The 23,468-nt window shown below is 33.2% G+C and overlaps 1 protein-coding gene across 1 annotated transcript in view; it reads right to left on the reverse strand.

The window, feature by feature from the left end:
• The window catches only part of UBA6 (ubiquitin like modifier activating enzyme 6), an 82,293-nt gene that overhangs the window by 29,669 nt on the left and 29,156 nt on the right, over positions 1–23,468 (reverse strand). The window contains exons 7-15 of the mRNA XM_080796772.1: positions 17,774–17,854; positions 14,644–14,766; positions 12,698–12,821; positions 10,696–10,799; positions 9,138–9,200; positions 8,132–8,208; positions 7,496–7,562; positions 2,357–2,500; positions 750–817 (exon numbers count right to left, since the gene is read on the reverse strand). Coding sequence (XP_080652898.1) covers positions 750–817; positions 2,357–2,500; positions 7,496–7,562; positions 8,132–8,208; positions 9,138–9,200; positions 10,696–10,799; positions 12,698–12,821; positions 14,644–14,766; positions 17,774–17,854 — 851 coding nt within the window. The remainder of the gene's footprint in view (positions 1–749; positions 818–2,356; positions 2,501–7,495; positions 7,563–8,131; positions 8,209–9,137; positions 9,201–10,695; positions 10,800–12,697; positions 12,822–14,643; positions 14,767–17,773; positions 17,855–23,468) is intronic.

The following is a 23,468-nucleotide window of genomic DNA, read 5'->3' on the forward strand; positions in this document are numbered from 1 at the left end:
GATCATGACCTGAGCTGAAACCAAGAGTTGGACACTTAACTGACTGCATCACCCAGGCGTCCCAGGTAGGGACTTTTAATAAAGGTTCCTAGAGAAGTCTATGGTAGGGCTTTGGAGTTGTTAATGCACTTAAATTGAAGGCAGAACTTTGGGACATGTGAATTTTGGGGGGAATAATCCATAAGCTTCTATCAGATTCTCAGAGCTTTGTGACTCAAAGATGAAGAATGATACAAATAAAAGATGCAGATAGCAATTGTTTTCATCTATTTTTTTTTTAAAGATTTTATTTACTTATTGGAAAGAGAGAGAGAGAAGATCATAAGTAGGCAGAGAGACAGACAGAGACAGAGGGGAAGCAGGCTTCCTGTTGAGTAGAGAGCCCAATGCGGGGCTCAATCCCAGGACCCTGAGATCATGACCTGAGCTGAAGGCAGTGGCTTAACCCACTGAGACACCCAGACACCCCTGTTTTCATCTAAATTCAGAATGGTATTTTGAATGCTAACTATTCTCATGGCATATAATTTAAAACTTTATATTTATTATTTATAAAGTCATAAAGAGATTCTGCATTATTCTGACACTTAAAAATAAGCTCCAAGTGGAGAAAAAAGTAACTGTAGAAGTCAGCAACTTACGAGAAAAGACATCTAAAACAAATGCATATTTGAGCAGAAAGTTTTTTAGCCTTGTTGTCTCTTACAAATATTCAACTAAGAAAAATGCAAGAAAAATTTCAGAATTACCGTGGGAGAAATTGTTCACGTTCAGGTTTACCCAGGGATTCGACAATATCTGCTGCTTCAATGTATAACTTTAAAATAGAAGATAAAAACACAACTTACTTTGTATAAACATTAAATTGCTAAAAAAAAAAAGCAGCTTTTCTCTTCTGTAGTTACTGAATAATCATTAAGGAAAACAATGATAAAAATACCAATCTTGAGTAAAACAATATATTAAAAAAAATTGTTGCTTTTTATACAATATACATCCCTATATTAGTTTATTAAAACAATGGTTAAACTTGAAGAACTGTTAAAAAGATATAATTTGATTCATGTCACTTACCCATCTTAAAAATGATACATTTTAATTTTAACAAACTGAACGAAATTTCACCTCCAAATCTATTTATAATTACATAAAAACTCTGGAAGCCCCATTCAATTTCAGCTATATTTGAATAAATAATCTGATTACTTTTAGATAAGAAAGTACCTACTCTGTTTTCTTTTCCAATTTGGGTATATTATGTGATTTATAATTACATATACCAGAAGGGAAATGATTTAGGAAGTCACAATTTTAGCATTTAAAAAAATACCATGTTAAAGTTTATTAAAAAAAGAATTCACTCTCATTTTCATTTAAGTAACTTTATGTGGCAAATTTGAACATAACTAAGTGGCTGTTTATTATAACAACACAGAATCCATATTAATAACAACTTATATTCCCCATACTGTTAACAGCTGTATCTAAACTAGACATTTACAACTGAACTTGTACTCTGTGTTAAAATAAATCAAGTAATTCAGCAGCAAAATAGAATTATGTGGTACTTTTTAAAACATAAATGTTATATTCAAAATGTTACAGTGTTTTCAAAAAGGAAAGGGCCTCAAGAGTATCCTTTGATACCCTCTGCCAATTATTCCTTTTGGTAACAGAAAGAAGGATTTTTTTAGTTCTTTTTTGAGATATTTTTACCCTATATATATCGTTCTCATACTTACACCATTCCCATGCTTTTACTTTTAGTTTAAAACTAGGAAGGAATTTTAAAGATTCCTGATGCCCAATGATTCCATGGAACTGTTTAAAAGTCCTGAGAGCCCATGAATACTAAGCTAATAGTACTAAAAATTAAGTATAAAGAAAATTCATTCCTTCACTCTCACAAATGAGGGAAATATACCCTAGAATGCAACTTTGGATTATATTCCAGTAGCCTCAACCAATGATATTGTCAGTTTCAATTAGAGAATTAAACTTTGGTGGACTATCACATTTAATTCATGCATCAAAAAACATTTTTTTTTTTTTTTTTAAAGATTTTATTTATTTGACAGACGGAGACCACAAGTAGGCAGAGAGGCAGGCAGAGAGAGAGAGGGAGGAAGCAGGCTCCCTGCTGAGCAGAGAGCCGATGCGGGGCTTGATCCCAGGACCCTGAGATCATGACCTGAGCCGAAGGCAGAGGCTTTAACCCACTGAGCCACCCAGGTGCCCCTCAAAAAACATTTTAAGGTTGCTTTTATATTAATACTATAATTCATAACAAACATTCATTGTATGGGTGGGAAATTCAACCTTTACGTATAAAACAATATTAAAATACAGAACTAACCCACTGGCACAACGGAGAAAACTTCCCTGTCACGGCTTTCAATACTTCTTGGCTGGCAACACCTCCTACTGCTGCAGCAAGTGGGGGTAAAAAACCTTGAGCAGTCCAAGACAGCCAATGCACAATGTCAGCATTTACTTCTGGCTGAAACAGAAGCCATGAAAGATGACAATCTTAACAGTTTTTACAGAGACACTTAAAATTTCAATGGCTTACTGTGAGAATTATTAAATTACTGTAGCTTAACTTTGTAAAAAGCTACTCAATTTCCCTACTAAATAGATATTAAGTCCTAAAACATTTCCAATCTCATAATAAAAGATTCAACTGCATGTTAGTTACCAGAAGCAGTATTTCTCTATATCAGTAACTGCCCATTTTTAGTTTTTGAATCTTTATGTTTCACTAGGGCAAGGTTTAAGATTAACTGGAATATCTACCATTACAGTTTTTGTTAAAGAGCAGTTAGTTCTGTGATGTCAGTCAATATTTATAAACAACCAGAATTTTAAGAAAAGTGTTTTAATGAAAACTACGGGAATAAAAAGTAAAAGCGTCAAAAATAATGAGGCAATACATTGTTAGAAAAAAAAGATGGAGAGTAATGGCAATTTTCCACACTAATTTAAGAACCAATCACCATGAAGTTGTCATCATCATACTTAAAAGCTGAAATGATATTTCTTGAAATAAGACTTATTTATTAGTATTTTTAAGGAAATATTGGGGAATTGGATTCTGGAGCTATTATTAGCACAATTTATTTGTGAGAAAGATCTTTTCATGAGCTCTGGCTTCTCTTTCTCTTCCTATTCTTTCAATAGCAATAACCTTAATCTTAAACTTAAAATTCAAATAGGGCTCAACTGCTTTGAAACCCTATGTAAAATAACACTACTTGTGCATTTGGGGGGAAACAGGGAAGGCTCTTATCATATTCTCAAAGACATCTGTGATACAAAAAGAGGTTACTATCTTTTTACTATTCCACCCACTCCATTTCAGTATTCTAGACTTCATTATCTTTGAACTACTTAGCACTAACTGCAACTCAGATTATGATTTCGTTTAAGCTGTGCCATTTCTGAATACAGAGATACTAGTGGTAGTGACAGTATTAAAAACGATGAGAATGCGAATAGAAGCAGGTAATTTGAGCACCTACTGTGAGTTTATATTAAATTCACATGTAATTTGTAAAATAATCCTAGGAAATATAATTTTTATCATTCAAATTAGACAACTGAAACTTTGAAAAAGGAATTTACATAAGATTTTATAGCTAATAAAATAGAATCTGAAGAAAAAAAAAAAAAAGAATTTGAACCCCAAAAGTGCAGATTACCATTAGCAGAATCCCAAGATTCTACTATTATTTAATTAACAAACAGCCAAATCTGGGGAATATTTTGTTGCCTCAGGATAATGACAGCAGCCTAAATCTAAATTTCCCCATACAATCTCTAAAAACAGGTATTTATCCATAAGAAGAGAAATAAACCAGTGGCAGAGTTTCAGTATTACTAAGAAACAAAACATTATGAACTTCAAATTACCTGTAAATAGAAAAATAAGTACTAAACTCCAACAAAACTACTTTGGACATCATACTATTGCAAGGCTGCGGAGAGAGCAGGAAGTGTGTAACCACAGAAAACAGAATGAAAAGCCTAACAGTTACAAATCATTCTGAGAAAACAGAAAGCCCCACACTAAGTGCAAAAAATACTGAAAACCTATGAAATCTAGCAGATCTCAGCACTGACTATGGTGTAAGAATTTATCTGGGAGAGAATGATGTAAATAGAAAGAGGGAGACATCCTTTGACACAAAAGGCTAAAACAAGAAGAGAGGAAAGTTAAGGATTTAACAGAAATCAAAGAGATCCACAAGACACCAACACCTATCCTCTAAAACAAATAAACAAAACAAAAACCCATTAAAGAATCCATTAAAGAAACTCCAGTATCCTAAGAGAATAAGGGTTTTAGAAGTAGTAATCTGAAAAAGCATCCAAAACCCTTGCCCTGAACCAAAAGTATGGAGAAAAACCAATTTACTATACCAAAGTAATGTAAGACGGAAACAGAAAATTAGAATCAAGACATTTCAGCTACTGAAAATTTCTCCTCCAAACTAATCACAAGGCAGATGAAATTTGATTGAGTAAATCATACATCCTTAACGAACATTTGGGAGATGTGGGAAAACAAACACAAAACACCTCACTTTGAATCAGAAATTTAATAACTAAGTATCAAAATAATCCATTCCACCAGCAAACACCCCCTAACTGATCAAAAGGGGGAAGAAATAAATAAAATCTAAATCTATGTATCAAAATGGGCTCATAGTATACCTGAGAATCATGTAGTATGTAGCCTTTTGAGTCTGGATTCAAGTATAAAACAATATTAACCGAATGATCAATTCTGAGATATAACCAGGTAAAATTATTACACTTTATAGATGAAAAATATAAAAAGTTATGAGGCAAAAATACCAAACTACTTATAAGAATAAGAAAATTAAGCTGGCATCATATTTCTTAACAAAATTTCTCAACAATAAGATACAAAGCAAGATACCACTGGAGAAAGTAAGGCCTAGAATTTTATATTCAGCCAAGTTGTCTTTCAAGCATGGAGACTACTGAAAACATTTAAAACATGTAAGAATCAGAAAAATACATAATTTTGAGCTCTAAGAAATATTCTAGGAATTCAAGATTTGCCATTTGGCTATAGTAATCAAGATAGGATGGTACTAGAAAAAGGACAGAAACAACCAACAGACGATAACACTAAGTTCAGAAGTAGTCCTACACATAGGTGTTCAATAAATTACTGAAAAAGAATACCCAGAATATTGAATAAGGAAAGAACTACCTTTTCAACAAGTGGGCTAGAATTACTGGATATTCATATATTTAAAAATTAACCTTAATCTATGCCTGGCAGGGTATAAAAAAATAACTCATAAAAGCACAAAACTGTACCCAATGAATTCAAAATATGAATTATATACGCTTGACCCATACTTTGCATGTATACAAAAATGAACTCATAAAACCATAAAAATTTTCAAAGAAAACATAGGACAAAGAAAAATTCTCCAAGAAAACATATGACCTTGGATTTAAAAAGAGGTACAAACCACATACAAAAGAACTGGTACTCTGAAGTTTATCAAAACTAAAAACACTTTAAAACACACTGTAATAAGATGAAAGGACAATCCATGGACTGGAAGAGAATATTTGTAAAACATGTATCCCATAAAGGATTGATATCCAGGACATATAAAGAACTTTCTCGATCAATGGGAAAACAACTTATCTAATTAAAAAAACAAAGATTTGAAAGGACAGTTTATCAAAGAAGAGATAGGAGTGACAAATAAGCATATGAAAAGATACCAAATGCAAAGTCATCTATGAAATGCAAATTAAAACCAAAACAAGGTCAATACATAAACTTTAAAATGGCTCAAATCAAACAAACAGAGAATATACCATTATGAAGAGAATACAGAGCAATTCAAACTCTCATACATTTCTGGTAGAAATGCAAAAATGGTACAGCTACTCTGCAAAAACAATTTGGCGGTTTCTTATAAAATTAAACATATACCCATCATTTCACTCTCTAACACAATACTAGGTATTTACCCAAGAGAAATGAAAACATAAGTCCACACCAAAATCTGTATGGATGTTTGCAGGAACCTTACTGGTAATTGCTCATATTGGAAATCCAAATGTCCACCAACTGTTAAAGGGGAAAACAAATTGTGGTATACCTATATAATGGAATACTACTCAACAATAAATAGGAATGAAAGCGCAACAACATGGATGAAATTCAGATTCATTACACTTAGTAAAAGAATCGAGACTCAAAAGGCTACCTACTACATGATTCCATTTACATGACATTCCAAGAAAAAGGCATGATTGGTTGGGGGAATGGGAGATGATTATAAAGAGGCATAAGGGAATTTTTTGGCACTACGAAAATGTTTTAGATCTTGATGCTGGTGGTGGTGACAAGACTGTACACTTTGACTTAATTGTGCACAGTTTAATTGCATATAGAATTTTGTGTACTGTATATCTAAAAAGGGTCTAATTTTCTTTATCTAAGTTTTATCTCAATAAACCTGATGAATTTTTTTTTTTTTTTAAAGATTTTATTTATTTTACAGACAGAGATCACAAGTAGGCAGAGAGGCAGGCAGAGAGGGGGAAGCAGGCTCCCTGCGGAGCAGAGAGCCCGATGCGGGGCTCGATCCCAGGATCCCGGGATCATGACCTGAGCCGAAGGCAGTGGCTTAACCCACTGAGCCACCCAGGTGCCCCAACCTGATGAATTCTTAATCATATCCTTCCTTTTAACTACAGACTTCATCAATCTATTTCTAGCTTTTCACACTTTTCTGTAACCACTAAATGCATAAAAGGTCTTTAACTTGTGGTTAATGACTCATTGTTTTCAGTACATTATTTCCTTCTTTGTTTAATCACATAAAATATGAGATCATATTCACTTAACCACAAATGTGAAGACTTTTCATTTCATTCTTACTTTTTATAGTATAATAACGAAAACAAAAAAATTGAATTTGCACAAACACTGCTAAAACCTGCTAAAATAAAACTATTGGCCAGCAGGCACTGGCATCATAACATGAAAAAGACATTTTCTAGATGAAATGTCCAAACATGATATGCAAAATGCAATTAAGAAATATGAATATATAATGGATAAAAGATGATTTACAGGAGAGCTTACAACTTTATACAGTGCGTTTCTGTGGGTTAATCAACTAAGTAAATCAGAAGAGATAATATTAATACTAAAAATATAGCAGCAATAGCAAATAGTAATTACTATATGCCACATACTCTTCTAAGCACGTCACAAAATTAAATCACTTGATGTTCACAATAAACCCCTGAGGTAGGTTAACACTATTTTATAGATTTATAAACTAAAGCAGAACAAATACAAGTAACTTGCCTACTGTCACAGAGTCAATAAGCAGCAAAGCTGGGATCTGAAAGGTAAGAGAATGTTAATATATAGAATGTATCTATGTTACACCTTTTTTGATGGCCATTAACTTTGAATATTCACCTTCTCTTCCAAGGTCTCACTTATAGATGTTGCTAGTTTCAAAAGCTCTTCAGAATCTTTTTGGCATCTAGGATTCAAAATGAAGCGTCCCAATTTCAATTTTATGAAATGCTATAAATAGTAAGTCATATTCAAAACTAAAATTTAAGAAATATGTAAGAAAAAAAAGTGGAGTTTTGCCATCAGGTAGCATGAAGTGCTTCCCTGACTTGAAGGTAGTTGATTAATAAGTGCATTAATTAAAAATCATGATGGTATATAAATAGGATTTAGTTTTAAATTGACAAGGAAGAAACTATTTGCAACAATACTTCTGACTTAATAGGCTAGAAAGGAAAAAATTACATAGTGGACTCATAATTCAGTAATTCCCAGATTTTTTATTTTAAAGTTGTAGCTTTTGAAGACTTCAAAATGGGAAAATTCTTATTTAGCATAAATCCATTTTTATAAATTGATCTTTCCACTCCCACCAGAACAAAGAACATGTCATAATAAACGTTTATACAGTTTGGTGTATCTAGTAGTACTGCAACTATTAAGGGGCTTTAGTTACTTTTTAAATTTTTTAAACTATCATTTCCAAAATACTGCTTTTATAATAAGAAAAAAGTTATTTAAAACAGAAAACATTACCCAATATTTGGCTTGCGATTATAGTTCTCCTGAAACTGGTCCAAGGCAAGCATTGCTGTGTGTATCTCTAAAGGTGCCTGTTTAGAACATTAAAAATTGCTCAACAGTTATTGACAACATAACATGTGCTAGACAGGCACTGTGCTAACATTTTGTAAACATTATTTAATTCTTAAAATAAATTAATTACCTTAATACTACTATTATCTCTAATTAACAGATAAGGAAGCTGAAGCTTAGAGGAGTTAAACAACTTGACTTCAAGGCTATAAGGCTATTATTTAAGTAACATATCTGAGTATCAATCCCAGGTTTTAGTACATTATCTGCATGGAAGTCAGAGTAATATCAACTAACAACAACAAAAAAACATTTGTATAAAATCAGTATCACCAAATCCGTTTCCTTGATCAATGTTTATAAATCTGGAAACTGTTCATATAGTAATTCTTTCCTTAACGACAAATAAATTCACTGCTACGCAATTATATTCAGGGATTTAAAAGTATAGAATAAATGCTTCCAAGGCTTTTAGGAAGAAACATGTATCATATAAAACTACATGGTTCATGTGGACATTGGGGAGGGTATGTGCTATGGTGAGCGCTGTGAAAGGTGTAAGAGTGATGATTCACAGACTTGTACCCCTGGGGCAAATAATACATTATATGTTACTAAAAATAATTAAAAAAAAACCCTACATGGTTCAGAAAATCTTTTAGTAAACTCATCTGCATAAATTACTGAAATCATTTTTTTAAATACCAAAGCTAGTATACCATTATTAAAGTAACATATATTCCTATTATTTTAAAAAGTTTTCCATGAAATAAATTCCTGTTTTTAATCCTTGAGAGTCAACTCTAGGTATGTGAATCCAACCTTTATTAAAAGAACCTGACAGAAAGGTATATACATGGTTAGCCTACTTCAACTTTAAAATGTCTCTTACCAATTCCCAACCCCACTTTGCTTCCTCTTTAAAAACTACAAAGTGTTTATTTACCTCAGGGTCGCTAAAATCCGCAATAAGGCACTTTGGATGTTTTATCTGAGTCTCCAATCGCTCCTTAAAAAAACAAAAACTATTACTTCAGAGCAAGTGAGTGATTCCTTAACAAAATATATAGAGCAGTAAAAGGAATACATCTCTCTCAAAGGTCTGAAATAACTACGGATGGTTGGGCTAATATGGTTTAATTGAAATATAAGAGAGTTACTATTCCTTACTGCCCTTGTTTTAACAACTGTACTTCATTTTTTTGAATGTTAAATGCAATTAGACAACCTGCCACTATATTTGGGAAGAATTGGTGAAAACACCTATATACTTGAAAAAAAACCTACTGTTTTAATCAAAAAGCTACCATATTTTTTTGATATCAAATTATCAAGATTTGTTATGCCTGATAAGACTTGAATAAATACTCAAAGCTGAAATTTTCTGCGTGGAGCAAAGAACACACGAATGCCGAAAAACCCAGCCAATCAGCCAACCATCCCCTCAAACACCCACCCAATCTGAAATTTACTTGGGGTATAAACCTGAGGCATTATTAAAAACTGGGAACAGAGCCAAGAGGAAATAATGCAGGGGCAGATTTGATGAACTGTATTTTAATCTGTTGTTTTCTTCAAACTTTGGCTTGGACTAAGCCCTGTAGAGGACTATGGTTTTAATAATTGTTCTGGAAAAAAGAGGCAATCAAGTTAAATCTTGAGAACTTGCAAGAAAATATAGAGATGTAGCAGACAGCTTATAATGAGAAGGAGCCTGTGGATTTAAGCGGCAAGAAACTCCTTAGTTCCTCAGTACACAGTAGCTACTATATTCTCTCTCTGTCTCTTTTTTAAAAAGATATTCTTTATTTGTCACGCAGAGAGAGACAGCATAAGCAGGGGAAGTGGCAAGCAGAGGGAGAGGCAGGCTCCCGCTGAGCAAGGAGCCAGATGTGGAACTCAGTCCTAGGACCCTGGGAACATGACCTGAGCCAATGGCAAATGTTTAACTGACTGAGCCACCAAGGTGTCCCTGCTATATTCTACTTAGAAACTTACAATTTCCTTTCAACGCCAGTTTATATAGGCTTATTTTATATTTCCAACATATACACTTTCCTGAAATTAAAATTTAAAAACCTGAACTAAGTATGAAAACGATTCCTTTTATTTTAAAAATGTAAATAATTGAGTAAAAAAACAAAACACAGTTTCAATGCTTGTTAAATCTTTCAAACATATATTAGTTTTATCTTTTGTCTTAGGGAATAAGAAGAATGATCAACTCTTTGATGATTCAAAAAAGTAGAGTTCCTCTGAGGTAATTTTTATACCTCAATTACATGCATTGGTATTCTAGATATAAAATTTTTTTATTGTTATCAGTTTATTACCCTAAATTGATCCCATTTCCCTCCAAGTGTGTACAAATTAAAAACCAAAAATCTGTTCAGCTACTAAATCTACTGAATTAATTGTCTGGTTAATTATTTTATTACTTTTTTTTCTCTTCTGCATTCTTCTGCAAAGAAATACATTTAAAGCAAAAAAAAAAAAATACTTACAAAGCAAAATGTTTTAGGAGTCTTAATTTGGACAGCTATGCCTCCATGTAAATAAGGTTCCAGTTCTGTAGTATCACCGATGCTGAAAGAAAATGGTGATACCACTAAAAGAAAAATAAGAAAACCATTATATACTGATAGAGGTATTTAAATTTGAAAACTTATCATGATAAAGATCTTAATTTTCCCTAATTTATACAATTAGAAGATCCCATTATAAATATTTTTTGGAGGGGGCAGAAAGTGTGGAAAACTAGACACACTATTTTTCCAATGTGAACTCAAGGACTTAAAAATAACCAAGAAAACTCAGAGGGGGATAACAGTAATGAGGGATGCTTATTACTAAATAGTAAAATCATTTTATAAAACATCAATAACTAATATTGATAACTAATAATTATATACAATTAATACTAAAATACAATGTGGTACTGGCTAACGAGTAGGTAGGCAGACAAATGGTCGCCTCAAGATTCTGAACTATCACAATCCCCCATGGCACAGACCCCAAAATAACAATAACCCTAAATGATTAGCTGAGTTGATTTCTGCAAAAACAGATGAAAATTCTTTAATATTAATGATCTAACCTGTATTTTACGTATACGGATATAGTCTGGGAAACAAAATCCAGTAATTTTGTTACCAAAGATGCTTAACTAACTGTATATCCAAAATTGTTTTAGTATAAAGAGTTCATAACAGGGCTAATTTTTTTCTCTCCTAAGGATCCATTTTGCAGTCATTACAAGAAAAAAAAAAAGTAATCTATTTACTAGTCTATATACTAGTCTATACAATAATTACATAATTAGACTTTCAAATGTCCTAAAGATCAACATGAATCGTTCTTAGCTAACAGGTGTAAACATGCCACCTTTGAGTTACAAGATGTCTGGCAATGTCTTTAAATCTTTTAAACATGGCTGGAGGAAAATGACAAACTATGCAAATTAACACTGCTAAAAATTCACTACCTTCAACTTCAAATAGGCACTAAATGAAGACTGATAATCTATTTTTTTAAAAATCTTTATGTTTTAAAATGTTTACTCTCCTCAAATCTCTAATCGTGGCACCTTTCCTCTCCTTTGGGCAATGACCTCATCTCAGTCTATTAAAAAAACCAAATTCCTTCGGTTTTTGCCAACAAACCCACAAACTTGCCTGCAGTAACATCCATTTATTTTATCCATCCAAGCCTCTGAACAAAAACACGTTTCCATGTAGAGTTCATTGCCACCTTACAATGGGCCTGAACTGTCCTTCCACCTTACCTTCTTTTCAAACTTCCCTTTTTGCACTCCCTAAATGAGTAAGTTGCCCATGTTGTAATATTTGCTTCCTTACTAAATGAGATCATGAAATTTCCTCTTAAATGCCTTAGGACTTGCTACCTCAACTCCCACTGTCACCCTGCCATATTATATCTTTTAGTCCCTTGAATTGTTTTGCCTTTTATTATTTGTCTTTGCATAGAATATTCTTTTCACCACTTTCATAAGTCAATCCAATCTTAAAATTTTAATTAAAATGTTCTGTCCCCACTGCTGCTGTACCAAGACTGGGTAGATTTCCTTGCTACATTTAGAGTTCCCAGAATGCCTGTACTCTGTTTATACCATCGCTGCTTAAGGTAAACATCGCCTCACTTGGATTGAACGTTTTGAGGCCAAGAACTAGATCATGTTGGGGCACCTGGGTGGCTCAGTGGTTTAAGCCTCTGCCTTCGGCTCAGGTCATGATCTCAGGGTCCTGGGATCGAGCCCCGCATGGGGCTCTCTGCTCAGCAGGGAGCCTGCTTCCCCCCCTCTCTCTGTCTGCCTCTCTGCCTAGCTCTGATTTCTCTCTGTCAAATAAATTAAAAAAAAAAAAAAAAAAAAGAACTAGATCATGTTGGAGTTAATGCTGTGTTCTCAGCACTGAGTAGATTGTCTGAACAACTACAGTGTTAAATAATGAATAAGTATAAATGAATTAATAAAACACATGAACTTACCAGTTATTTGTTGTGTAGATCCATTTAAGCCCGTCATTCCATTAACTTCTCGAAATGTTAAAAACTGCCCTGTCTCAAGTTTGTGAGGATGATTTTCAAGGCAGGTGACAATGCCAGGATTAGCCTAAAAACAAGTTCATGTATACCTTTTTTGTACAAATTTTAAACCTCTCACAAAAGGGACCATGTTATCATAAAATCCTCAAAATTCTTAAAATAATCAAAATACTGGGACATTCCTTTTTAGTAAAAGCCTTTTAAGAATTCTTACAAAATAATGATCATCTTATTTTATTATCAATGTTTAAAATAGAATTTTTATATTTCGGGGAGACAGAGATTCTACAAGGGAATTTGGATATTTCACAGATATAAAGATTTCTGTGACTTCTGAAAGACATTCAAGTCATCAAATTTAAATTTTAAAGTCTTGTTACAAAAAACTGCACAAAAATGATGAATCTAACTTTAAGATCAAGGAAATAGAAGGAAGAAGGACAGAAATTTAAAGCCAGAAAACTGGTAGTTTAAAGCTTGCCCAACACTTTAAAGGAAAAAAATATGTAGCCCAGCTTACCAGGATAAAAATAGGAAGAAATTGGCTTATCTTACCAAACAGGATGGATGTGAAAGGTCAAAGGCCCCAAAATTTCCCAACTACATATAATCCAATACACTTCTTGAATAAGGTAATGATAACTTAATCTAATAAAAGCTAAAGAATTGTGATTCTGTCTTTCATAATTGTGAAGATGCTAAAAATTCTCTTATGGACTGAATAATTTGGAAAAGAATAAAATCATGACCATAAACATGTAGATAAAATTAACCTAATGTGGGCTTACTAATGTCTCAAGAAGAATAAAATTCATAAGGACTTTATTAAAAAAGAGGAATAATTTGCAGGTAAGTTAAATGGGAACATTTATGGTTATTTTATAATTCTTTATGGATAACCTTCATACTTCGTGAACTATTCAATAAAAGAAAATACCAATGTAATATAAGCATCCATACTAGACTCTGGAGCATATTCTAATTGTATGATATTTGCAGGGACAAACTAAAATCAAGTACAAAGGCTAAAGGCTGAATAAAAAAATAATTCTGTAAGTAGAGAGACAGAAAATCATCTTTTTAAATGCATTTTTCCTAAGAAGGGGTGAAAAGGCAACATTACACTGGGTTAAAAATCAAGCATAAAGATAGAAGCACAAACACTAGTAGGTCAAAATATATTATTCCCTTATATTTGGCTTCTTTTTGAGCTTTAATGTAAATTGATTAGAAAGGATGCAAATAAATGTAATGATTTAGACTAAAAAAAAACCAAGTAAGAACTAAAAAAAAAACAAGTAAGAAATTGATCATGATGATTTCTCCAATTCTTTTAGGGAATAAAAAACTAAGCTTATATGAACTTTCTAATGTGGCTAGAAAGTACATACTTTTTTAACTTAAGGGTAATTCTTAACTTTTTTCCTCCTCCAAATGATGTTTTAGAAATATAACAAATTTTAGAAAAGCTCTTGTCTATGTACCCTCCTGTAGTCAAGTGATAGGCCAGGTAACTTATGACATACTTAGTACATCTACAATCTGACACAATAAACACTGTTCAGTAAACACTGAATCATACTTCATGTCCAATAGGAGCACCACATTGAACAAAGTTAAAATTAAAATTATGACATAAGTAAATGTTGATGTACCAATTATTGTTAGAAGGAATACAGATACTCTTGTATATTCTAACTTTATAATGCAATCAAGAGATTAACACAATATTCCCTCACAAATTATCTTAAAATATTATAAAACAAATGAAAAATACTACATATTACAGCATTTTGCTAATATCACCACTTGAAAAATTATATTCATATCAACATTAAAAATTAATCATATAAATATACAATTACATATATATATATACACAATCATACTTGTGTTATATTTGAAATGAAAATTTCTTTTGGCTCTTCTCCTGTAGTATCTGAAACTTCAAATTCATCACCGAAATCACAAAACAACCGTGACCAAATTCCATGCATATCTGCACTGATGAACTGTGAAATGATAAAAAACAAGTTCAAGCTTATCTATTTACATAAAGAAAAAATCTCCACCTCTATTTTAAGCCCCCTCACAACATGTTTATTCGTAATTAAGATTATCCAAAAAACCCCACCAAAAAAACAGAACAAAACCAAAAACAAACAAAAGATTATCCTTTGGGATATAAAATGAATCACAAATAAAATACATTAATTGTAAATTGTTTCAGGAATCAAGGATATTGGTATTTGGGACTGGATATTTCTAAGTATTACACAATTAGAAGATGGCACAATCATCATTATACATTCTCTGATTTTTTTTTTTTTAAAGATTTTATTTATTTATTTGACAGGCAGAGATCACAAGTAGGCAGAGAGGTGGGCAGAGAGAGAGAGGAGGAAGCAGGCTCGCTGCTGAGCAGACAGCCTGATGCGGGGCTCCATCCCAGGACTCTGGGATCATGACCTGAGCCGAAGGCAGAGGCTTTAACCCACTGAGCACCCAGGGGCCCCTACACTCTATGATTTTTAAATGACAAAAATTATTTCCTTGTCCTAAAAATCAAGTAAAATATTTAAGAAATGGTTATTTTGGTTCAATGGTCTTAGCAGTGAATTTTTACTTTCCATTTGAGAAAATAAAAAGAGTGCCTATTCACTAAAAGTAGAGTTAATGGAAACTAGAACAGAGCTAAAAGCTGAAAATGAAGGCCACAAACAGAAAAGGGCTGAGATACTGACAGTACAGAACGAAGTCAAGAGAGGTAAAAATCAGATTCTTACACACAATTGTTAATCACTGTTTTATTAAAAGTGATTTTTATAATACTCTCCATTCTAAAAATCTGTAAAGAAACTGTTTTTGTGCTCAAAATTATTTTTAGAGTTAAAAATGATAAAGGGAAATTCTTACTCTGTAACACATATAATCCTGTATAAAGTCATTTTTTTAACAAAAACTAGAATATTCATATTTGGATATAAAAATGTAGCCCATTAAAGTAATTTATACTACTTATTATATGAAGTAGTGAGTCAATAGAAGACTACCTCCTACTGGATCATGTACTGCCTTTACTATCAAAATGGGCATACACAGCATTTTTTATGAAACAAAACTGAGCAGAAATTTAGAAACTTTTTAACTTTAAAAGCTGTAAACTTGAGGACAATTTCTTTCGAGAACAACTTTCAAGTAAGACTGTGTATATCAATTACAAAAACAAAGATTTCAGTTCATAACTCAGTGTAATTATTTTGTAAAACTTCTGTGCCCTGTCTTAACTTTACTGACTACCTTATGTCTTCTTATTCATCTGTTTAAACTGTGAACCACAGCATAAATGTTGCACAGAATGTAAATATGTTATGTAAACACCACAATCCACATCTATTTAATAGAGTATGACTGTTGGCTTAGTGCCTACCTCAAAGGAATGAACAGTTTTTTCTTTTTCCAAAGGAACAAATAATCCCACAAAGGAGGTGTAGCTAGTAATACGTATGTAACTGCACAGAATCAATTATGATTTTTCCAATCTAAACCTATTTCCGGTCTTTCCAATGTTACCACAACTCAATTACTCCAGAAAAATCTAGAAGTCATTCTTGATTATTCTTTCCTTCACAACTCATATTCATCTATTCTCATATTTCAAATTCAGTGATTTCTTACAATCTCTGTTTCTACCTCTCTTGATTAAGGCACCAGCATCTCTCACGTAGGGTACTCTACTCTACCCTCATATTTCAATGGCTCTCTTTTCTCTTTGGTTTTGTAATTTCTTCATGTTCTTAAGAATTATTGAGGACCGAAAGAGTTTTTATTTCATAGGTTATAACTACTGATATTTGCTGTGTTAGAGATTAAAACTGAGAAACATTTAAAACACAAGAATACACACATATTCCATTAGCTGTCAAAGCAATAGTATCATTACACATCATCTAGACTTTGGAAATTCCACTGTACCCCATAAGAAAATCAGAGTGAAAAAGCAAATAACATTTTATAATAATATGATGAAAATAGTTTGACTTTGCAGATCCCATGAAAAGATGTCAAGAATTTTCAGTATCCTTGGACCATACTTTGAAAACTACTGCTCTAAACTATTTTCTATATAGCATATCCAGAGTGATCTTTTAAAAAACATACATCAGGCCAAAATCATGAGCTTAAAACTCAGCCATCCTCAAAGTTATATAAGTCATGGCCTTCTAATTACTTCTCTGAACCTGATCCTCTGAAAATGTGTACTCATATTCTCTTTACCCAAACTCCGTTTTGGTCTTGCTTGCTTCTTGCTGTTCCTTGAACACACCAAGCAAATTTTTATACTTGCAAGTCTTTATACTTGCTGTTCTTCATGCTTTGAATGCTCTTTCCCACATTTTCTATAGCTGGCTCTTTATAATTATTCAGTGTTCTATTCAAATGTTATCTCCCCAAAGAGGAGTTCCCTGACCTTTAATTTAAGAGAACCAGCACTAGCTCCCATCCCAACATCATGCAGACATTATACTCTACTCTTTACCTAGCTTTTTTCTTCATAGGACTTGAAACTAGGTATTATTTCTTTGCTTTTTTACTATGTATTTTTCTTACTAGATAATTTTCTAGAGTAAGAAAATTTGTTTGTCCTATTCACTAATGTATTCCTACTACCCCCAACCGTATCTGTAGCAGATGCTCAATCAGTATTTCTTACAAGAACCAATAAACGTCTTGAAAACCACCATTATGCCATATTTAAAGTTGAATGATGAAGTCAATATTTACTATTCTTTCTAAGCTTATTTCTTCCTTAGTTTTGGCAATTTGCTATAAGTCAAATTTAGATCTTGGTTTTGAAAATAGGAAATGAACATGATGCCAAAATTAGAGAGGAAAATATTACAGTGAGTGTCCTCATGTAAAAAGAAACTTTTTATACAACGCACTGAAAAACTACAAATTCTAATAGTGGAAGTGTTCTTTCTTTAACTACCTGTCATTATTAAATGATACTATTACCTTAATTGGAGGGCAATGAGAATGGCAAAAGTTATTGATCTTCTTCTGCAACGGAAGTTTGATCTCAGTCAACACAACACACTGTTAAGAAGAATGTAAGAAATTAAATACTAGAAAATAAACAATTAGTTTGAAAAAATACACTTCTAAATCAGAAGCATTTCAGTTTGCATCATGCTAAAAACACATTGTCTTCCTTATTAAAAAATACTATCCTACTGTACTCCATCCTAAGGTTAAAACCTTCAGAGTTATGGAATAGCAAAAGTAAAAATAACATATTACGTTAGTTGGGTTAGCTTGCTTTTACTTCAGATATTCAACAGATTCACAGTATGACTTTTGCTTTATGACGTGTTATTAGTGAAACCACCAATTTCTGTTATTTTAAAATAGCAGATTATAATTTTTTTCTTTTATTTATTTATTAATTTATTACAGAGAGAGATAGTGAGAGAGGGAACACAAGCACGGGCGAGCTGGAGAGGGGAGCCTGATATGGGGCTCGATCCCAGGACTCTGGGATCATGACCTGAGCTGAAGGCAGATGCTTAACGACTGAGCCACCCAGGTGCCCCAGCAGATTGTAATTTTCAATGCTTACCTTTTTATCATCACCCTGTGAGATAATTACAGCTTCTATAATTAGATTTTATCTTAAGTAACTTAGATTCATAAAGGTCAAAAATTTTCCTAAGGTTATTCATCTATCAAGTGGCAAAAGCAGAACTAGACTCTCATTCCAGACTTTTTCTTGCTGCTCATTCCCATGAATTAATTGTATAACTCATTTTCACTATAAATATCCAGGTGTGAATTTATTCTTATTTATCTAGCTCAGAATATGGTGTGCTTCCTCTCCTCGATGGGTCTCTTACTTTTTGTACATGTCTTAATTGGGTCTGCCATGAATCCAAGGCTCTCGACCATTCCTGGGCCATTTCTCAGGATTATATTTGCTTTGTGAAAGCTTAGGAATGAGGTTTGATACCCTCTGGAACAAAGAGGGAAAGCATGTTTGTTGCTTGCTATAAAACAGCAGGTTTCCCAAGCTCAGTGCTCCTCTTTTCAAAAGGGACCCATCACATGAGCAGATATCCACCGAGTCCTCGGCACTACACTAGTGGGGTTGGAGGGAAGACAAGAGGAAATGAAGCAAATATAACTTTTTTTTAAGTAGGCTCCAACATGCAGTGTGGAGCCTAAGATGGGGCCTGAACTCATGACCCTGAGATAAAGACCTGAGCTGAAATCAAATAAGATACTTAACTGACTGAACCACTCAGTTATCTCATGACACTCATACTTCTTACCATGCTCTGAGTAATAAAGTCCTTAGTCTCTGACCCAGGAATCTCATGTTTTCTGCCAGCAACCAGTAATATTAACAGGTTAATTTACTAAGTTTGTAAACAGAATAAAACCTGAGACTTATCATTCACTGAATCTAATTTGTGTTTCATCAATGCTGGAAAATGCTCAGCCATAATTTTTTTGAATATTGCTCTTTCCTAATACTCTCCTTCCAGAAATCTAATCTGATGAACTGAACCTTTTCATTCAAGCTCTCTCTCTTCTAAAGATCTTATTTGAGAGAGAGATAGAGAGAGAGAGGGAGAGAGTGTGCATGACCAGGGGGGAGGAGCAGAGGGAGAAGGGAGGTGGACTCCCTGCTGAGCAGAGAGCCAGATTTTTTTGGGGGGGAGGGAGGGACTGATCCCAGGACACTGGGATCATGACCTGAGACAAAATCAAGAGTTGGACATTTAAACTGACTGAGCAACCCAGGCGGCCCATGCTCTCATTTCTTTTAATTTCTCTTTTACACTTAACTCTAATTTCTATGGGCTATAGTCTCAATAATCTCTTTAGCTCTTTCAATTCACTAATTCTTACTCCAATTGTACCTACCCACTGCTTAATCTACCTAGTGAGTTTTAACTTTTAAGACTATATTTTCCTTTCTAAAAGTTCTATTGATTCTTTATCACATCTGCCTGTTTTTAATAGTTTTTTATTTCCATACTGTCTATTTAATTCCTTCTTTTAAGATTCAGTCAGTTTGAACACCTGTATTTTTTAGTCTGTATCCAATTATTCTATTATCTGAAATTCCTGGAGGTTAATTCTATTATTTGTTATATCCACTGACTCTTGATCACACTGCATTACATTTCCTGTCTTGCTATTTTGTATCTTGAACTCACCTTTAAAGGAGTTTTATATACTGGAATATACCATGGTTTAGTTGAAGGTAGATTCCTTTGTATTTGTTTAGTCTCTTTCTGGCATTCCAGGATATCACCAGTTTACTTCTTATGTTTAATTCTCAGCTTGGGAAATTTTAGATTACAAAGAATTGTAAAGTTTATCTCCAAACTCGGATGAGGACAAGGATATGGTTGTGAATTCCCAGAGAAGACCATTATTTTTTTCATCCAGAGCTCAAAAGAAAACAGGCAATCTTCTTGTTCTGATGGGCAAAAAACTGTTCTCATCCACACTTTCCTTGTATAGCTCTTTTAGGTTCTAACTTTACGAAGAGGGGTAGGTTGCAATTCCATTTCTCTCTCTCGTGTAAACCTATTTTGTTTCTACTGTTTCTGCATTATCACTAATTCCCAAGAAATGTGGTTACTGAAACCAGCGACCCCTGTCTGAAAGTGACCACAGCCAATAAGTAGTTCATTTCCTTTGGCTAACGTACATGTTTGGTCTCTGAGCACATCCCTAACATTATTTTAGGCTCAGATACTCATGTAAAAGAAGTCTATCAAAAATCAAATCAGTAATCAAAAAACTCCCAGAAAACAAAAGACCAGGACCAGACAGACTTACAGGTGAATTACACCAAACTTTTAAAGAAAAGTTAATACATATTCTTTTTAAACTATTCCAAAAGAGAGAAAATGAAGGAAAACTTTCAAATTCATTCTGTGAGGCCCTGATTCTAAACCAAAGATACTACAAAAACAAACAAACAAAACTACAGGCTAATATCTCTGATAAACAGAGATGCAAAAATCCTCAACAAAATATTAGGAAACTGAATTCAACAATACATTAAAAAACTCTTTAAAAAAAAACAACCCTCTCTACCAAGATTAGTAGGATTTATTTTAGGAGTGCAAGGGGCAGTTCAATATTTATAAACTGATTAAAATGGTAAATGACATTAACAAGAGAAGGAATAAAAATCCTACGATCATTTAAATTTCAACAGATGCAGGAAAAGCATCGGACAAAGTACAACATCCATTAATGATAATAACTCTCAACAAAGTAGGTTTACAGGGAACATACCTAAACATAATAAAGGCCATATGTGAAAAACCCACAGCTAACATTTTCTTCTCAATGGTAAAAAAATGAGAGCTGTCCTTTTAAGATCAGGAACAAGTTAAGGATGCCCACTCTTACTGCTTTTATTAAACACAGTACTGGAAGTCTGAGCTGTAGCGATCAGACAAGAAAAAGAAATAAAAGGCAACCAAACTAGTAAAGAAGAGGTAAAGCTGTCACTATTTGCAGATGGCATGATACTATACATAGAAAACCCTAAAGACTCTGCAAAAAAACTATGAGAACCGATACATGAGTTCAGTAAAATCACAGTTTACAAAATTAATATACAGAAATCTTTTTATATACAATATGAAGTAGCAGGAAGAGAAGTTAAGAAAACAATCTCATTTACAATTGCACCAAAAAAAAAATCTAAAAATAAAACTAAGGAGGTAAAACTATGAAACACTGATAATAGAAATTAAAGACACAATACAACAAATGGAAAGATATTCTATGCTCATGGATTAGAAGAATTAATACTGTTAAGAAGTCCATACTATTCAAAGCAATCTATAGATTTAATGCAATCCCTTTCAAAATACCGGCAGCATTTTTCACAGAACTACAACAAATAATACAAAAAGTACTAAAAAATACTATGGAACCACAAAAGACTCTAAACAGTTCAAGCAATCTTGAGAAAGAAGAACAAAGCTGGAGGTATCACAATCCCAGATTTCAAGTTATACTACAAAGCTGAGGTAATCAAAACACTATGGTACTGGCACAAAAAGAGACATAGATCAACAGAATAAAGAACCCAGAAATAAAGCCATGCTTACCCATGCCCTTATGTTCAATTAATCTAAAACAAAGGAGGCAAGAATGTACAGTGGGGAAAAGGCAGTTTTCTTACAAAATAGTGCTAGGAAAACTGGGACAGCTACATGTAAAAGAATCAAAATGGACCACTTTCTTATACCAAACACAAAAATGAACTCAAAATAGATAAAGATCTAAATGTGAGACCCGAAACCGTAAAATTCCCAGAAGAAAACAGAGGCAGTAATTTCTTTGACATCGGCCACAGCAACATTTTTCTAGATATGTCACCTTAGGCAAGGGAAACAAAAGCAAAAATAAACTACTGGGACTGTATCAAAGCTTCTGAACAGTGAAGGAAACCATCAACAGAATGAAAAGGCAGCCTATCATTTGCAGATATTTCCAAAGACATACAGATGGCCAACAGATGAAAAGATGCTCGACGTCACTCATCATCAGAGAAACGCAAGTGAAAACCATAATGAGGTACAACGTCACATCTGTCAGAATGGCTAGAATCAAAAAGATAAGAAATATCAAGTATTGGCATGGATGTGGAGACAAAGGAACCCTTTTGCACTGTTGGTGGGAATGCAAACTGGAGGAAAAGGAAAAAATGGAATATTATTCAGCCATAAAAAAGAATAAGATCTTGCCACTTGCAACAACATGGATGGGCATGCACAGTATTATGCTAAATGAAATAAGTCAAAGACAAATACTCTATGATCTCATTTGTTGGTGGAATCCAAAAAAATAAAAGAAATGAACAAAGAAACAAACAAAAATCCAGGCCTTCAAACAGAAAGAACAAAATGGTTGTTGCTGGAGGGAGATGGGTAGGGGGATTAGTAAAATAGGAAAGGAGGATGATGAGGTATGAGGTACAAACTTACAGTTCTAAAATAAATAAGTCACAAAGATGAAAAGTACAGCACTGGGAATATAATTAATAATATTGTAATAACATTGGTGACAGATAGTGACTACATTTAACAGGGTGAACACTAAGTAATGCACAGAATTGTTGAATCATTATGCTGTATACCTGAAACTAATATAATGTTAATCATACTTTAATAAAAAAATTTTAAAAAAGGAAGTCTATTAAATAATTTTACTTAGAAAGTCTATTATGCATCTTTGTAGAGGATGGATTTCAAGTTATCTAGTCCAGAATGGAAGCCTATGCTGGTTTTAAAATTGGTGTGATATTATAATAATAAATATACCTTTTGGTCATTATCCAAGGTTCCTGGCACATAGAGCCAAAAAATCTTGTAATTTCCTATGTAAGAGCTATCGAGGCAACTTTTGTCATAGTATTTAGTTTTGTTCCAAGTCCTGAAATAGCTCCAGAGTGATAAAGGTGAAATAACATCTTTTGTTATTCATAACAAGCCTCTTTCAGCTACACCTGAGTTTAGATTAATGAAATGACATTTGGATGTCATTAAGGATTGGGGGGCTGATTGTTAGGGGAACCTTGTGATTTAAAATTCAGAACTTTCAGTCCTATGTCTCAGGCCTCCATGGAGAAGACAGGGGCTGGAGATTTACTTAACTGCTAAAGAGCAATCAT

This window comes from Martes martes, assembly GCF_963455335.1.
Source record: "Martes martes genome assembly, chromosome: 2".
Lineage (NCBI taxonomy): Eukaryota > Metazoa > Chordata > Mammalia > Carnivora > Mustelidae > Martes > Martes martes.